General features: G+C 36.5%; 1 protein-coding gene across 7 annotated transcripts in view; it reads right to left on the bottom strand.

The window, feature by feature from the left end:
• Positions 1–18,560, bottom strand: part of SMARCAD1 (SNF2 related chromatin remodeling ATPase with DExD box 1) — a 90,664-nt gene that overhangs the window by 26,688 nt on the left and 45,416 nt on the right. For 3 of the 7 annotated variants that reach the window (XM_086406554.1, XM_086406555.1, XM_086406558.1), the window contains 4 exons: positions 14,302–14,405; positions 5,098–5,199; positions 4,033–4,114; positions 2,354–2,745 (listed from right to left, as the gene is read on the bottom strand). In XM_086406554.1, the coding sequence (XP_086262680.1) occupies positions 2,354–2,745; positions 4,033–4,114; positions 5,098–5,199; positions 14,302–14,405 (680 nt within the window). Of the gene's footprint in view, positions 1–1,692; positions 2,096–2,353; positions 2,746–4,032; positions 4,115–5,097; positions 5,200–14,301; positions 14,406–18,560 lie in introns of those variants that run through there. The other 4 variants (XM_086406556.1, XM_086406557.1, XM_086406559.1 and 1 more) reach the window with 2 other exon arrangements.

Genomic DNA, 18,560 nt, shown 5'->3' with positions numbered 1-18,560 from the left:
ATCATAATTAAAATGTATGTGTATACTTGATTTATTGGCTGTTTGCACTGTAATGAAATATCTAATGAGTTATTAAAGTTCTGCCAAATTCTCCAATCCTTAAGACTAAAATAAGCTTCAACAATAATGTCTAGTTTACTAGACATTTGTATACTGCTCTTAATATACATAATGCCTTGTAATTTTCACTTAAGTATGACTGAGGGACATGATTAAAATTTCAACTAATTCTCACAGGAATTTCTAAAAATAGTAGTTATGAAAACAAAGGTAAATGCTATTTCTTTTGTTTCTTTTTGAAGTAGCTAACAGGTGTGTTAGCAAGCCTCTCTGATTAACAGGGAAGGAGTAAATTATAACATATGCATTTTTTTTTTTACCAAAATGTACATAATATTGACTTTCCTTTAATTACTTTTAAGACATTAAATTGCTCTTTAAACTAGTCTCATTCAAAATTCTAAAGTAACTGAAAGGAGAAGTTTAAAGTCCTAAACAAATTAAAACATAAAGCTCATACACAATGACTTGCTAATTTTAACTGTTCATTTCCCAAAAGTTACATTTACTTTTACATTTGCTAACTTTTCCAAAAGTTACATTTACTTTTTTTTTTTTACTAAAGCACTGTATATGCTAAACTCAAGTGGCCAACTTTGCTTTTTGACTGCTATATAAAATAATCAACATAATATGAATGGCTAGTGAAAACAGTCTGTGTTCAACTTTAAGAAAGGGGGCAAGATGCTTTAGGAGGTTTAAGTAGATAATCTCTAAATTCATGTCAAGACTAATTTAAACTATGCCAATTAATTAGTAGGGGAAATACGCTTTCTGCATGCTAAGTTGCAGAATATTTTTCAAAGCATCTGGGACATATCACTTTGGTATAATTTACTTTTACTGTAAGATATGTGGGCAAGTGGTTACAGTGACTAAACACACTGGCGCAGATAACTGCATTCCTTATTAAATAAATCAGAATCCCAACAAGCCTGAGCAACCCAACTCTGCAACAACACAGGAGACCATTCAAGATTAAAAGAAAGAAGAAAAGGAAGAAAAGAAGAACAAGAAAGCCCTTCAGCAAATACTTTACCAAATAAATCACTTAGGCAAAGCCAAACAAGTTTTGAAAGGGCCTGCTTTGACAGATGTTCTCCGTAAAAGCAAAAGCTTTAGGCAAAATGAATGTCTTTATTTATTTATTTTCAAAGCCACAGAATATTAGTAATGTTTCTTTATTTTTCAAATATTTTAATTTTTAAAAAAATGCTATTTACAGCCACTGTTCAGGGACCTTCCCTCACTGCCACTTCAAGATACTCATCAAGGGAACTTAGGTTCACACAGATTTGACCAAGTACAAAATTAATCACAAAGCAACTTTACTCCCTAAGTTAGAGAATAAAACTGAAAACTTTATAAAGCACCAAGAGTTACTTCATATTCTAAAGCTATAAAAAAATCACCTATATTGCTTTCACAGCAGGGCTTATTTAGAATTCATGCTCGAAAAGCTGATATTTTCATAAAAGATAAAGGAAAATTTAAAAGACAAGAGTTCTTTTTTCTGTATGAATAAGATTTGCTGACTGTTGACATTTATAAAACTCAAAATACAGGTATTTTAGATATAAGTTGTTTACAGTAAATGAAATTCCAGAGAATGATCATGCAAAGTGTACTTACCAATGCTTATGCCTTCCCTTCACCTAACGCTTGAATTCTAGGCTTCCACACACTTTTCTATCTTTCCACTTAAAAACGCTGCAGCCTGCTACACTCCATAAAATGGCCGCGTTGTTTAATCAAGAAAAGCATGTTAGAGATTGAGCTGTCACTTTTAGAAGAAAAAGAAAATAAACAACTGCTTCTTTTGTGGTGAAGCATAAAACACTTAGGCTGGCATTTTGAATCATGGAGCTCCCCTGGATGTTGCTATTGCTCTTCAAGTAGTTGTTGTAAAATTTCTGCCACATTCTTGCTTTCTGCATGGTGTCTCAGCAGTAACAGATCAGAACAGGCTAGCAAACAACTCCTTCCTTAATGGTAAGCTCTAATTTCTTCTTCTGCAGTGAAATGAACCAAGTTTCTATGCAAAAAAATGAGTGACAGTATGCCCAGCCAATCAGCTTGGGGTTTTCCAGGAAAATCACCCCCTAATTCATTCAAAATTAGGTCATATGACACTATTTGAAATACTATTGGCTTAGAATGATAAGTAATGTTTGACTCTACACAGGATAAGGCCACCCATCTATGCTTCCCTAGGCTGAAGACACCTTGACTATGAACGGTACAGTGAAAACACACACACTCACACACAGGGGGAAAAAAAATGTAGCCTTACCAGAGCTTCCCAACTATTAAAGGGCCGGAGTTCTGTTATCTTCTGAGCCTTTTTCTGAGAACACTGAGGAATCAAAGTAAGTTCACCGATTGAAGCATCTTGAAGGAAGTGAAGGATTTTACCTTTATAGCCATCCTCCATCACTTCTTCACCACTACTATAGTCCTCGTCTAGCGAACTACCGACATCAGAACCTGAATCATATTCAGAGTCTTCAATAACTCTTTTAGGATTAAATACATTTTTTTTACGTTTCTTGTTAAAACCATTTTGTGGTTTCATGGAACATTTCTGTTTCAGTTTTGTTTTAGCTGCATTTTTAGGATAATTTTGACTTCTTGAAGAAACCTCTTTTCCATTTGGAAACTCACTCGGTGAAGCATATTGCATATCTAAGTACAAAGAAAGACAAAAATAACTATATTAGAAAGATATAAATTAAATATAAAGACATAGGACTTTAAGACTTCATATAAGAAAAATATTTAAAACAGTATTCGTGTTTTTCAATACAGAATTCAATTACAATTTATTGTTACATCTTGATTTGCCTTAAAGAGAAATAATGAAGTAGAATATGAAATTATACAATGAATTTAAATATTAGTTTCAAAAACAGGTGATAACTTCTTTCTTAAAATGAATTAAATATAAATCCTCATTTTCTATCAAAGATCCTGAGAATGTAAATGGCAGCTGCATATACATAAGACACCCATGATGGTATTTAGCAGCCCCATCCCCAGGCCAAAACTGATGGGTATTAGAAAAACAATGCTCATCCTAAATTAAAACTATCCATTTTATAATTAATTTTCCCATCACCCATCTCCACTATTCTAGGTTCATCTTTACTAAAAGTCATTTACATATATTATTAAAAAGCACCACTACTTTATCACTGATTAATGTATTATATTCCATGGATTTCTAAGATGTCTGTGATTGAAGGTACATTTATTTTACATACTAGTAAGAAATATGAACAATTAATCTATAATCATTGTTTTATTATCTAGAATGCTTTACTTATTCAAACAGCTTTGAGACTTGAAAATTTTCATACATTCATTTTTGTACATGTATTAAAAAATAAGAAAAATAAATTGAATTTCTTCACATTCGTAATCCTTCTCTTCTTAACCTTATTTCAGACTCAGAACTGATGATATTGGTGGCTTTCTTTTCTCCACACAATACCATTCTCTGTGCCATCAAGAGCACTTGTTGTACAGCATTACCTAAAATAATTCACTAATAAAACCTACAGCCATTGTGTTGGAATTTTAAAAAACTGGCTTTGTAATTAAGAAGAGCTAGTCTACTTGATTGCTACTTAAGAATGTTACTAAACATGTGTGGTTCAACTTCTCCCCACTATTTCTCTACCCTTAAGTTCCTAAAGTTAAAAACAATCCACAATGGGATCAGTGACCTTCTTCCATGCCTGCGACACTTACCTTGTAAGTTTCTGATATTGATGCTTTAGATATTCATGTAGTGTAGGTGAGGACATCTATCTTACAATGTTTACAAGGAATACAGGGAACTGGTTTCTAATATCTCTTGCAAGCCCATTCTCTGGTTATTAACTAATAGGTTTACTATTTTCTTACATACTACAATATAATATACTGGGAAGTATGAATTTTCTATAATAATATAGAACAGATAATTACCTTGGTCTTCTGCAAATACTTTTAAAGATTCTAAAGCCTCTGTGTACATCCATTCATGTTCCTTGAGTACTTCCCTTAATTCCTAGAAATAAGTCATTGATCTTTTTATTAAAAATCTAGAATTAATGACTTCTTGAAAAGAAAAGTTTTATACTTTAAAAAATAAATCACTTAAAAACTTAAAAGAATTCATAGCTGATGATTTCACACTTGTTTTTATGTTGCTCTTTACAAATGCTTTCTGTATATACAGTTATACTTCTGTAAATATATAACAGTCTTTCTTCAAAGGGAAGGAAGCTTGACAGTTTTTGCATTTCTACTCTTGCTATGGAGTACTCTGAACACCAGAATATCAAAAAATGTTTGCTCAGTTTAACTTCAACATGCAGTTAAGCTTTTTCATAAACTGATAACTTCAAAATGTAATTTGAACATACATAAAGAACCAGTATAGCAACAAAACTTTGTCTTTAGTTCATCAGAATTTAGCAGATGTGCGTATACCTGAATAAATCAATACAGGTATAAATGTATTCCCAATGTGAAACAAATAATGTGTTTCCAAGTACAATATGATAAAACAGAGGCTCTTTTAGTAATGGCATGCTTGGCATGGGTCTTTACTGACTCTGAAAGTATTTTTACTACCTAGCAAATAAACCAAAGATTATGGAATATCAAGGCACTAAAGTGGATTATTACACTTTAAAATTCTTTACGAAAAATCAAAGGTTGAGAATACGAAGAAAACTAAAAGAAGTTACTTGGGATCATAGATGACTTTGCATTTTATATATGAGTTGACAACTATTACTACAGTTATATTTGTTATGCTTACATGATGTTATCATTATAATGTTGATATTACAGTATCAAATAAGGCAAATAACCAAGGTAAACAAGTTATACAAATATGTTTTATAATATTGATAAACAAGAGTTAAATTAAATATAATTAGAAAAATGCAAAATCACTCTAAGCTTTTCATGCAGTTGACCTCAAAGACTATTTTGCAGTACAAACAGCACACACTGATTAAATACCTATATATGAGGACTCACCTCTTTATCAAAATTGGGAAATTCCTTTTGCAATTTCAACACAATACTTTCCTGCTTTTCCCAGTTAGTGCTAGATTCTGCAGATTCATTTGACTCTTCCCCCTAATGGGGACAAAAGAAAAGAGAACCAATTTAAGAGATCATCAGGAAAAACAGTCTTAAGACAGCCACGTTTGTATTTTGACTTGATTTGAAAGCTCTCACATTCCATCAAGAAGAATTCAAAAATGCTTTTTTTTTTGTTCATGTGAAAGTTGACAAATTTACATCTTAAGAATAAAAATATTACTGGTTTAAGATCACTCAAAGACCCTGACTACATATCTAGTAACTTGAATGATACTAAAACTAACTTGAAATAATTCAGGTATAAATATTAACTGCTGAGTCACAACATAAAAGCAACATAGTAACAAAGAAACTTATATGAAACTAAATAATATATAAATTAAACCTTAATTTGGGAGTAACTGGCTACTCACACACTATCTCTTTCCTCTGTCACTTAACTTCATTTGAAGAAACTGGTTCCACATTTAAAAGAAAAAAAAACAAGATCTCTTGGGTTCACATATAGGAGAAATCTTGTATTTTAGTCAATCTAAAAGCATCTATTTACGTTGCTAAGAACTGTACCACATGCTCTACACACAAAAAATTAGTTTCATGCTTTCTCTTCTACCTCCTTTCTTGTCCAACAACAGTGCTTTTTTCTTTCATTACCTAACAGAGAAATATCTAAATTGTGAGCAATACCCCCTTCACACTAGATATCTAGATATCTATCCACTAGATAAAGATATAAAATGCTAGAGAAGTTAGGAGTAGGAAGAAGAAAACCGGACATGTTTTTTGTAATAGTAATTGGCCTGTTTGGGCTGGAGCACAGAGACTAAGAAAAAGGCTATAAGGTTGAAAAATCAAACCAGAGCTAATACTGCTTAAGGCCTAGAATGCCAAACTGAGGTCAGTCTTCATTCAGAAAGCAATGAGATTTTTGAGAAGGGGAATAATGAAACACTAATATTTGGAGAAAGCACTGAAAAGCTATCAAAAATTCATACTGCCATCCTTGCTTTACAGATGAAGACACTGAACCTCCAAGAACAATCCTTTTAAAGATCACAGATGGACAATGACCAGCTGAGGTACAAACAGAAACTTAGGTGTTTAGATCAGTGTTCTTCCATTACCAAGTACTCTTGCCTGGAAAATCTCATGGACGGAGGAGCCTGGTAGGCTGCAGTCCATGAGGTCGCAAAGAGTTGGACACTACTGAGCGACTTTACTTTGACTTTCACTTTCATGCATTAGAGAAGGAAATGGCAACCCACTCCAGTGTTATCGCCTGGAGAATCCCAGGGACAGGGGAGCCTGGTGGGCTGCCGTCTATGGGGCCGCACAGAGTCGGACACGACTGAAGTGACTTAGCAGCAGCAGCAGCAGCAGCAGCGTTTCCTAAACTTTAGTTATTCCCACAGCACATTCATGATTTTAAATAAGTCAAATGTTATCAAAGGATGAAGGATAAACAAATCGTAATATGCATATAAAACAGAATATAACTCTGTCCTAAAAAAAGGGAGGGGGGAAATGAAGTACTTATACCTGCTACAACATGGATGAACCTCAAAAATATTAACCTAAGTAAAAGAAGCTAGACACAAAAGGTCACATATGATTACATTTATATGAAATCCTACGACAAAAAGCCAACTGGTGGTGCCAGAGGCTAGGGGGAGAAGAGAATGGGGAGAAACTGCTTAAGATATGCAGCATGATATTACTGGGTGATAAAATATTTTGGAACTAGATAGAACTTATATTTGCAAAACATGGGTAATGTACTAAATGCCACTGAATTTTTAATGGTTAATTTTATGCTGTGTGAATCTCATCTAAAGAAAAAAGTTATTTGGAAAATAGTAACCAGTCCATCCTAGAGGAAATCAGTCCTAAATATTCATTGGAAGGACTGATGCTGAAGCTGAAACTCCCAATACTTTGGCCACCTGATGCAAAGAACTGACTCATCTGAAAAGACTGGAATGATTGAAGGCGGGAGGAGAAGGGGAAGGCGGGAGGAGAAGGGGACAACAGAGGATGAGATGGTTGGATGGCATCACCAACTCAATGGACATGAGTTTCAAATAAGCTCCGGGACTTGATGATGGACAGGGAAGCCTGGCATAGAGCAGTCCATGAGGTGGCAAAGAGCTGGACATGACTGAGTGACTGAACTAAACTATCTTTTGCGAATTAAATATATTGAAGCACATATTAAACATTCAGGAGGTTGTGTGCCTATCATTTGCTCTTTGATCTTGGACCCCACACTTCTGTCAGCTCTGCTAATCCCTGATGACTGAAAATACCTATGTAGTTCAGTGGTTATTCTGGAGCTTCACAGAAGCCAGGTGATACATGAACTCTGGGCTCAAATCATATCAGTGGGCCCAAGAGTTACGAATCAATCCTGCAGTTACACTTCTAGTTCCAGAATGTAGAGTCGGAACTGACATATTTGGCACTGGCAGAAATTCCACATCAGCTCCTTGACCGATGGAGTAAGGTCCATAGCGGTATAAAATACTAGATCTAAGGCCCTAGAACTGTCCCTCTGACAAAGTAGCAACAACCATATTACTGAAGGAATTGCAGAGATTGGCACCACCATCCCAGATCCCAATGTAATGTGCCTCCTTGGCCTATACGAAAGCGAAATGAGTCTTAGAGAATTATTTTAGACTATCATACGCAAACAACAGGTGATGACCCCACATGCAGCTGCTATACAAGATGTATTTTTACTGGAGAAAATCAATGTAACTACACATTAGTCTAGCAGTAATTAAGGAAGACAAGAAGAAGCTATTTTCACCTGGGCAGGGTAAGTGATGAAGGTGCAGGGTAAGTGATGAATACACCTTCGTGCTTTCAGGGCTATAACTCTCAACTCTTTTTCAAAAAATACTACCCAAGGACTTTGATAGTTTTGCAGAGTCCACAGTGTATCACTTTGGTCCTTTACACTGAAGACATCACGTAAGTTGGACTTAACAAGCAGGAAGTAGTGGTTGTTTTCAGATGGCCTTAGTAAGATATATGGAGAAGGCAATGGCACCCCACTCCAGTACTCTTGCCTGGGAAATCACAAGGACGGAGGAGCCTGGTAGGCTACAGTCCATGGGGTTGCTAAGGGTCGGACACGACTGAGCAATTCACTTTCACTTTTCACTTTAATGCACTGGAGAAGGAAATGGCAACCCACTCCAGTGTTCTTGCCTGGAGAATCCCAGGGACAGGGGAGCCTAGTGGGCTGCCGTCCATGGGGTCGCACAGAGTCGGACACGACTGAAGTGACTTAGCAGCAGCGGTAAGATATATGCATGCTAGAGTGGAAAATATGCTGAATGCTCAGTCTCTCAGTTATGTCTGACTCTTTGCAACTCCACAGACTACAGCCTGTCCAGGCTCCTCCGAATTTTTCAGGCAAGAACACTGAGCAGGTTGTCAAGTCCTACTCCAGGGGATCTTCCCAACCCAGGTACTGAACCATGTCTCTTGCGTCTCCCAGAATTGGTAGGTGGATTTGTTACCATTGCGCCACCTGGGAAGCCTACCACCCTCAAATTCTGAGGTCCACCACTTTCATTAATTATATGGGGGTTCAACGTGAAGCATGCTGCAAATTTCACTCTGAAAAGAAAAAACAAAAGACAAATGAATGGCTAGACTTGCTGCCTCTGAGAAAAAGGTACAACACTTTAGTCGGCCTCTTGGGATGCTGGAGGCAAGGTACACTTCAGTTCAGTGTATGCTGCTCTGTTAGGAATGGGGCCTAGATTAAGAGAAGGCTCTGGCGTAGGTCCAGGATGCAATTGCCACTTGGGTTTTGCAACCAGCGAGTAGATGCAATGCTTATCAAAGAATCTGTGGCTCATGAGGATGTTGCATAAAGTCTCTGGCAATTCCCAACAGGAAAATTACAGCAGAGACCCATATGGCTTCAAAGAAAGGTCATGTCCTCTTCTGCTGACAACTACAGGCTGTTCCGCTATAACATGACACATCCATTTGCAGAAATTATTGCACCATGCAAAATCATGAAAATAAAAAGCCACTGGGCTGAGGAAAATTGTGTTAGAGGTATCACATTCAAGAACTTCATTCAGTTCAGTTCAGTTGTTCAGTCGTGTCCGACTCTTTGAGACCCCATGAATCGCAGCACGCCAGGCCTCCCTGTCCATCATCAACTCCCGGAGTTCAACGAGACTCACGTCCACCGAGTCAGTGAGGCCATCCAGCCATCTCAGCCTCTGTCGTCCCCTTCTCCTCCTGCCCCGAATCCCTCCCAGCATCAGAGTCTTTTCCAATGAGTCAACTCTTCACATGAGGTGGCCAAAGTACTGGAGTTTCAGCTTTAGCATCATTCCTTCCAAAGAAATCCCAGGGCTGATCTCCTTCAGAATGGACTGGTTGGATCTCCTTGCAGTCCAAGGGACTCGCAAGAGTCTTCTCCAACACTCCAGTTCAAAAGCATCAATTCTTCAGCGCTCACCCTTTTTCACAGTCCAACTCTCATATCCATACATGACCACTGGAAAAACCATAGCCTTGACTAGATGGACCTTTGTTGGCGAAGTAATGTCTCTGCTTTTCAATATGCTATCTAGGTTGGTCACAACTTTCTTTCCAAAGAGTAAGCGTCTTTTAATTTCATGGCTGTAGTCACCATCTGCAGTGATTTTCGAGCCCCCAAAAATAAAGTCTGACACTGTTTCCACTGTTTCCCTATCTATTTCCCATGAAGTGATGGGACCGGATGCCATGATCTTAGTTTTCTGAATGTTGAGTTTTAAGCCAACTTTGTTACTCTCCTCTTTCACTTTCATCAAGAGGCTTTTTAGTTCCTCTTCACTTTCTGCCATAAGGGTGGTGTCATCTGCATATCTGAGGTTATTGATATTTCTCCCGGCAATCTTGATTCCAGCTTGTGTTTCTTCTGGCATTTCTCATGATGTACTCTGCATATAAGTTAAATAAGCAGGGTGACAATATACAACCTTGACGTACTCCTTTTCCTATTTGGAACCAGTCTGTTGTTCCATGTCCAGTTCTAACTGTTGTTTCCTGACCTGCATATAGATTTCTCAAGAGGCAGGTCAGGTGGTCTGGTATTCCCATCTCTTTCAGGATTTTCCACAGTTTATTGTGATCCACACAGTCAAAGGCTCTGGCATAGTCAATAAAGCAGAAATAGATGTATTTCTGGAACTCTCTTGCTTTTTCCATGATCCAGCAGATGTTGGCAATTTGATCTCTGGTTCTTCTGCCTTTTCTAAAACCAGCTTGAACATTAGGAAGTTCACGGTTCACGTATTGCTGAAGCCTGGATTGGAGATTTTTGAGCATTACTTTACTAGGGTGTGAGATGAGTGCAATTGTGTGGTAGTTTGAGCATTCTTTGGCATTGCCTTTCTTTGGGATTGGAATGAAAACTGACCTTTTCCAGTCCTGTGGCCACTGATGAGTTTTCCAAATTGGCTGGCATATTGAGTGAAGCACTTTCACAGCTTCATTTTTTAGGATTTGAAATAGCTCAACTGGAATTCCATCACCTCCACTAGCTTTGTTCGTAGTCATGCTTTCTAAGGCCCACTTGACTTCACATTCCAGGATGTCTGGCTCTAGGTCAGTGATCACACCATCGTGATTATCTGGGTCGTGGAGATCTTTTTTGTACAGTTCTTCTGTGTATTCTTGCCACCTCTTCTTAATATCTTGTGCTTCTGTTAGGTCCATACCATTTCTGTCCTTTATCGAGCCCATCTTTGCATGAAATGTTCCCTTGGTATCTCTAATTTTCTTGAAGAGATCTCTAGTCTTTCCCATTCTGTTGTTTTCCTCTATTTCTTTGCACTGATTGCTGAGGAAGGCTCTCATACCTCTTCTTGCTATTCTTTGGAACTCTGCATTCAGATGCTTGTATCTTTCCTTTTCTCCTTTGCTTTTCGCCTCTCTTCTTTTCACAGCTATTTGTAAGGCCTCCCCAGACAGCCATTTTGCTTTTTTGCATTTCTTTTCCATGGGGATGGTCTTGATCCCTGTCTCCTGTACAATGTCACGAACCTCATTCCATAGTTCATGAGGCACTCTATCTATCAGATCTAGGCCCTTAAATCGATTTCTCACTTTCACTGTATAATCATAAGGGATTTGATTTAGGTCATACCTGACTGGTCTAGTGGTTTTTCCTACCTTCTTCAATTTAAGTCTGAATTTGGCAATAAGGAGTTCATGGTCTGAGCCACAGTCAGCTCCTGGTCTTGTTTTTGTTGACTGTATAGAGCTTCTCCATCTTTGGCTACAAAGAATATAATCAATCTGATTTTGGTGTTGACCATCTGGTGATGTCCATGTGTAGAGTCTTCTCTTGTGTTGTTGGAAGAGGGTGTTTGCTATGACCAGTGCATTTTCTTGGCAAAACTCTATTAGTCTTTGCCCTGCTTCATTCCGTATTCCAAGGCCAAATTTGTCTGTTACTCCAGGTGCTTCTTGACTTCCTACTTCATTAGTGACCCATTAAAAAAATAGAAGAAAATCTTAAAAGAAGGATAGTGCAATTTTACACATTAAATGATTAAGAAATGCATAAATACTCCAATAAGTATGAACTCAAGTCTGCTTGGAATGTGAGCATTGGAAGGGCTATAGTTTATGAGTTACTATGAAATAGTAGATGAAGAGTTATTTGAAAATGAGAGGCAATGGAAAGACATGCCTCACTGTCTTTGTGTCATCTCTACTATATGGCTGAAAATGTAAACATTAGGTTAAAAATAAGCAAATAAATAAAATCAATAAATTTCAGCTACTTTGCTAGCCTCCTGTTCTCATATTAAAAGTGCCTGGAAGGTTGAAGATTCAACTGCATGCCATGCACAACTCTCCTACTATGTTCAGCATTAAAACCAAATTTGTATCTTCACATCAGTAGAATTGTTTTCAATAACGTTTAAAACACCAGTTAACATTGCTAATCTGTCATGGTATAGGTTTTTGAATTTCACTGTCACTGTCCTTAACATCATCTACATTAACATGGTATCAGCAGGAAGTCTTTTGTGGTGAGATAAACAGGTTGGGACCCTAGCTCTTCAATATTCTCATTTTCTATCTCCTCAAATCCAATCTGTTTTCCGAAACCAACACTTGTGAATTTAAAACATTTCTCTGAGGGTTCAAGTTCTTCAAAATCACAAGTTACTGTGAAGAAAAATTTTCCACAATACATAATGCACTCTTTTGTCATCAGTCTAGGCTTCTAAAAATGGTGGCAATGACTACTCCAAAGTTAAGTTTCTCAAAATTCTAAAACCATATTTGCATCCTCACCTTCAATTACAGTAATTAGTATTTTAAATGCTCACTTTAAATAGTAAGTCATAAATGCTGCTAACACATTTTTACTAAAAGACTGTATCAGAGAATGGTTTTTGGAGGCAAAAGAAAAAAAAACTGGGGTTGAGTTCAGCTTCTGTAGAGGGATAGGCTTGATAAAGCTAAATGTTTTCATTTGGGTCCTGTTTTTGCAATAATTCGCTATAACAGAGAAGAATTAAGTAAATCTATCAATGCAGATTTGGCCGGTCCATCCATTTTTGCTATAGCTAGTGCATGGGGTCTCTAAGAGTTGGATATGACTGAGCGACTTCACTTTCAGTTTTCACTTTCATGCATTGGAGAAGGAAATGGCAACCTACTCCATTGTTCTTGCCTGGAGAATCCCAGGGACAGGGGAGCCTGGTGGGCTTCTGTCTATGGGGTTACACAGAGTCGGACACGACTGAAATGACTTAGTAGCAGCATAGTGAATTCCAAGACTGACTTGAACAATTCTCTTAAGAGGTTCCATTTGTTAAGTGATAAACTACCACTGGGCTTCCCTGGTGGCTCAGTGTTAAAGAATCTGCCTGCCAGTGCAAGAGACGTGGGTTAGATCCCTCTGTTGGGACGATTCCCTGGAGAAGGAAATGGCAACCCAGTCCACTATTCTTGCCTGGGAAATCCCATGGACAGAGGAGCATGGTGGGCTCCAGTCCAAAGGGTTGCAAAAGAGTTGACACAACTGGCAACTAAACACCAATAACCAAACTACCACTGGCTTCAGCTTCAAATCTCTATCTGGAGTTGATGCTGAACATGACAACACTGGTACTTTTAAAAGCTTTAAATTCTAGAGTACATTTTCTGTCTTTCAGATTTGAGTCCTTTGATGCATGTGTTCATCAACAGATCTTGTTTCACTGATCTTACCATGTGTCTCAATTCCTAGATGCAGCTGGCTTACAGAGCAGTGGTATCACTTAATGAAAATTTAGAATGTGAATTTGTTGATAACACCCCACAAGGCTAACATGCTATTCAACAGACGTAAAAGCAAAGTGAATGCTTTGAATCAGCCATCAATAAATACAATGCTATTTCTTCCATGGCCGTTATACACAGGTTTATAAACTAAAATGTGGGCCTACTCTCTTATACTAGTGGTTATTCAAACCTAAAACTCAGAATTTTTACTTCCTACCATGGGAAGAATACTTCTATGGAGGGATACAACAGCTATCCCATTAAATTAAGGTCGAGACTATATCAGGCAAAGAAAGGGGTTACTGTGCTAATTGGGGTGACTGACTTTGATTGCCAAAAAGAAATTGTGCTGTCATGAATGCAGACATGGAAGACTATGTCTAGATTCACTGGGAGGCCTCTTAGTAGATTTATTTCACAAAGTAAAAGTTAATAGAAAACCACAATAACCCAGTAAAAGCATAACTAATATTATTTTCAGATAAGCAGTTAAATATCAAAGGAGTCATCTATAGGAATTATAAGTAGTTGTCACCGAGGAGTTTGAAATAGTGCTCGTGCTAGTAACAACTGTTTTATGTAAGCATTGTACAATTATATGTATATACACACACATTTTACAAGATAAAATTTAAAGTATGTTTTTCCCAAAAGTTACTTTACTACACCACTAGAATATTTTAAAAATCAGTTTTATAATTCAGAGATAAGCAATTAATACTTCTGTGAGAGAGAAGACTGATTCACTGAGATGTATTTTTGTAAATTCAGATTCAACATAGTCTGTGCTTAAGTAGCTAATTTTGATGCTGCAATTCAAATGTAACTCACATGATCCAATCTCTTCTTTTTCATAGATTGATCATCATTAAATTCATCTTCCTCGAATGGCTCTGAAGAAGAAGATAATTTTCTTTTCCTGGGTCCACCACCTTCTAAAACAGACAAGGACATGCAAAGTTCACACTGATATAATACAAGAATCATTAATGTTAAAAAAAAGGGCAAACTACACTTAATAGTTCTCTTGATATCAGGACAGTATTATTTCTTCTACATATGGCATACATGCAATAAATGTTAACTGCATTGAAGGAAAAATAAAGAGATCCTTTTCAGACTTTCAAAAGTAGAAATCACTGTAAGACTATACGTATTTCTAAACTATCACATTATTTAATGCTAATGATATATATCTTTGAACTGACAAGTAATTCTATAGTAGAAAGAAGAGGTTCTCCTCAATGACTGAATGTTCAGTAGTGAAAAAAATTGAGCCCATCAGCTTATCTGAATAGCATCAAATAATTGTCAATAATTAAGTATCTACTATGTACCAGGCTTCGCAGTGGGCTTTTATAAACAGCTGTTTCATTTCCACAACAAATCTACCAAGTAAATACATACTCATTTTACCAATTAGGAGGAACTGAGAAACAGAGAAATCAAGAGATGAATGCTTTTAACCTAAAAACAAGAGAGTACAGCACAAGAGAGTGCTGTACGACAGTAATAGGAAATGTGCACATTCTGTCACGACTGATAGAAAAACTCCATCTACATGATTTGGAAAAGCTATGTTACTTATGTTTTACTTTGTATACATTCATATACTTCTTCAGTACCTTCACTCTCAGAGAGCAAATTCCAGAGACATACTGCAGTGCTTGTAAGAAAGTATTTGCTGAAAGCTTACAAAGGTTTAAGAGTTCAGTATTAACTGTATCAGTACCCTAACTATGCAGTTAGAAATAAAAGTTGTAGGAATATTCAAAATAAGTACAGACACAACAGCTTTTAAGCTGTAAGCATGAAAATGTCATAATACGGCTATAACCAAATTGAATGCAATCAACATTTCAATGTATAATAATTACATGCTTTAAGTATGCATGCTTAAATTTCCCCCACTTTATTTCATAAAGTAAATGTGCATTCTGCATACACCAACTAACTGCTGGCATCCACTCTATCATTACCCACATATTTGCTGGGGTTAAGTGACTACCATTCAATTCAGTCATATCCAGTAATTAGGCATATTACTAATAACTACCATTAATAATAATATTCTAATATTCAAAGTCTGAAAAGTTTCAAACTAGGTGATTACACCATGTCACCTAGATATGTTTAATCCTTTCTTAAAATAAAGAAAAGCATATTTAAAACATAAAAAGTAAAACATGAAACTGCAAAAAAGAAAATATGAACAAAGAACACTAACAGGCAATTCAATAGGGGAAAAAGAAAGAGAAAAGATGATCAACATCATTAATAACTAAAGACAGGGAAAACACAGTACCTTTTTTTCCATCCTAAGATTAAAAGGAGTAGTAAAAGGAAGTCACAGCATACTGTGGGCAGTCATGTTACAACACTATAAATTGTTATACCCTATCTGGAAGGCAATCTAAATAACACACCTCAGAATTTTAGATGTGTGTGTCTTTCAGTTCAATAATTCTTTTTCCAGGAATTTACTTATAAAAAACTGAGGGAGAATGATTATTTAGGCATACATAAAAATTTTTACCTAAGCATTTAAGTGCCTGTCAATAAGCTATTAGACAAGTCAGAATACACTGTTATAAAGAAATGAGTAGACTTTTAGAAATAAATATGGTTACAAAACAACCAAAAAAAAAAAAAAAACCAGAATCACAGTCACATAAAAACGTTTTTACCTACTCTTACACTGACACATACATAGAGAACTAGGGCTTCCCTAGTAGCTCAGATGGTAAAGATCTGCCTGCAATGCAGGGGACCCAGGTTTGATCCGGGGTTGGGAAGATACCCTGGACAAGGGAATGGCAACCTATTCCAGTATTTTTGGAGAAATCCCATGGACAGAGGAGCCCGGGGAGCCCCAGTCCATGGGGTTGCAAAGAGCTGGACACGACTGAGTGACTAAGCACAAACATACAGAGGTGGAAGAATCAGCTAGATTCCGGATGACATCAGTAAATTCATATTTTTACCACTTAAAGTAGGGTAAAAATTTTGGATACCTATTTTTGTCTTTATTAACTTAGTATTCATAAATGAAAACATTCAGAAGGCAATGTAAAAAACATACCTTTATTGTTTAATATGCAGGATGATACTGCATATAAAAGACTATAATTTGTGGTAAAACCAATGTCCAACATCAGAATTTGGAGACTCTTTGTGAACTGTCCAAGGCATTTAAAAAGACCCTCTGTTAGTGAGACAAAGCTGTCATTCTATACATTACCTCAAGAGTGTACCATACTGAAGATGATTGATATGACTATCCTGTCCATTCTAAGAAGCAGCACGGAAGTTTACTTAAACAAGAAAACCTTAATTTCTTCTTTCCTTATAATTTGCCATTTGACAATATCTTCCAAACAAAGAAATAAAATCAAAGTCTAGTACAACAATGACAAGTAAAAAACTCCGCTGAAGTTCAACTTTAACAAGTACTGTAAACTACATGTGGGTAGAGGTTGTGTCCATTTCGTTCCAGCATGTACCCTCCATGCCTAAAACAGAATCTGGCATCCAGTAGTAGATACATACTGAGTATTTGTTTAATAAATAAAGCTGAATAATACAAACTGCTCAAGACAAAAAAAGACCATGCATTGCTGTAGAATAGTTACTTAACAAAGTTTTCATTGGAAAGATTCTGAAATATGAGATATTATGAGGACAAGAAAGAATATGTAAAATCTCCCCAACCCATTTAACAACTCAACAAATATTAACAGGGCCTACAATTTTTCAGAGTTTTTACAGTAGGATACAGTAATGAAGACACAGCTTTCTCTTGTACCATTTCTAGTATCAGACGGCCCTTAAGCACAGAAATGTTAATATGGACTATGCACTTACTATTCGCCACACACTATAACAAGAAATTTGTAACAAGGATCATTGTCTCATAACAACCTAAGAATATCCTACTATTAATATACTATTTTACTACAGAAAGAGAAAACTTAGGCAATGCTGCCCAAGGTTACACAGCTAGTAAGCAAAACAAAAGGAAGAATCTTAATATTCACTGTGGGTAGCAGCCACACACCATACAATACCATTCTGTTGCTCAAACTGGTGAGAAAGAGATTTAAAATATTTCATGTGGAAAACGGAATATTACTCTGCCATAAAAGGAACACCTTTGAGTTACTTCTAATGAGGTGGATGAACCTAGAACCGATTATACAGAATGAAGTAAGGCAGAAAGAGAAAGGTAAGTATCGTATTCTAAAACATATATATATATATATATATATATATATATATATGCAATCTAGAAAAATGGTACTGAAGAATTTACTTACAGGGCAGCAATGGAGAAACAGACAGACAACAGACTTATGGACGTGGGGAAAGGGAAGGAGAGGGTGAGATGTATGGAAACAGTAACATGGAAACTTACATTACCATATGTAAAATAGATAGCCAATGGGAATTTGCTGTATGGCTAAGAAACTCAAGCAGGGGCTCTGTACCAACCTAGAGGGGTGCGATGGAGAGGGAGATGGGAGGGAGGTTCAAAATGGAGGGGATATATGTATACCTATGGCAGATTCATGTTGTGGTTTGGCAGAAAACAAAATTCTGTAAAGCAATTATCCTTCAAAAAAAAAAATTAAAAAAATTTCATGTCGATAAAGTAATATCATCTATGGAATCCAAGCAGGGGGTTAAGATGAGGTAGATAACTGCAGAAGAAAGATACTAGACCCATGAAAACACATTATGGTATTTTCTATTTTTGTATATAATTAAAAAAAAAAATCCACTTAGGAATATGGGTGCATATTCACACTGCTAATGAAATCATAAATTGGCATAACCTTTACAATTAACATTGAAGTACATATTATATTTCAAAATGTGCATACCCTTTGACTCAGCATCCTGGTTTGACGTTTAGGCTACAGAAATAAAACCAGAAAGGTTTACTTGTAATGCTACTTTCTTTTGTATTGTAGTAATGAAATAATGTAAACATCAATGCTAAGTAATAGTCAGATCAGTCACTCAGTCATGTCCGACTCTTTGCAACCACATGAATTGCAACACACCAGGCTTCCCTGTCCATCACCAAC

Source organism: Bos grunniens, chromosome 6 (genome assembly GCF_055505025.1).
Source record: "Bos grunniens cultivar Pamir isolate PY7600 chromosome 6, Bosgru_T2T1.0, whole genome shotgun sequence".
Lineage (NCBI taxonomy): Eukaryota > Metazoa > Chordata > Mammalia > Artiodactyla > Bovidae > Bos > Bos grunniens.
This window is presented reverse-complemented; position numbering and strand designations above follow the sequence as displayed.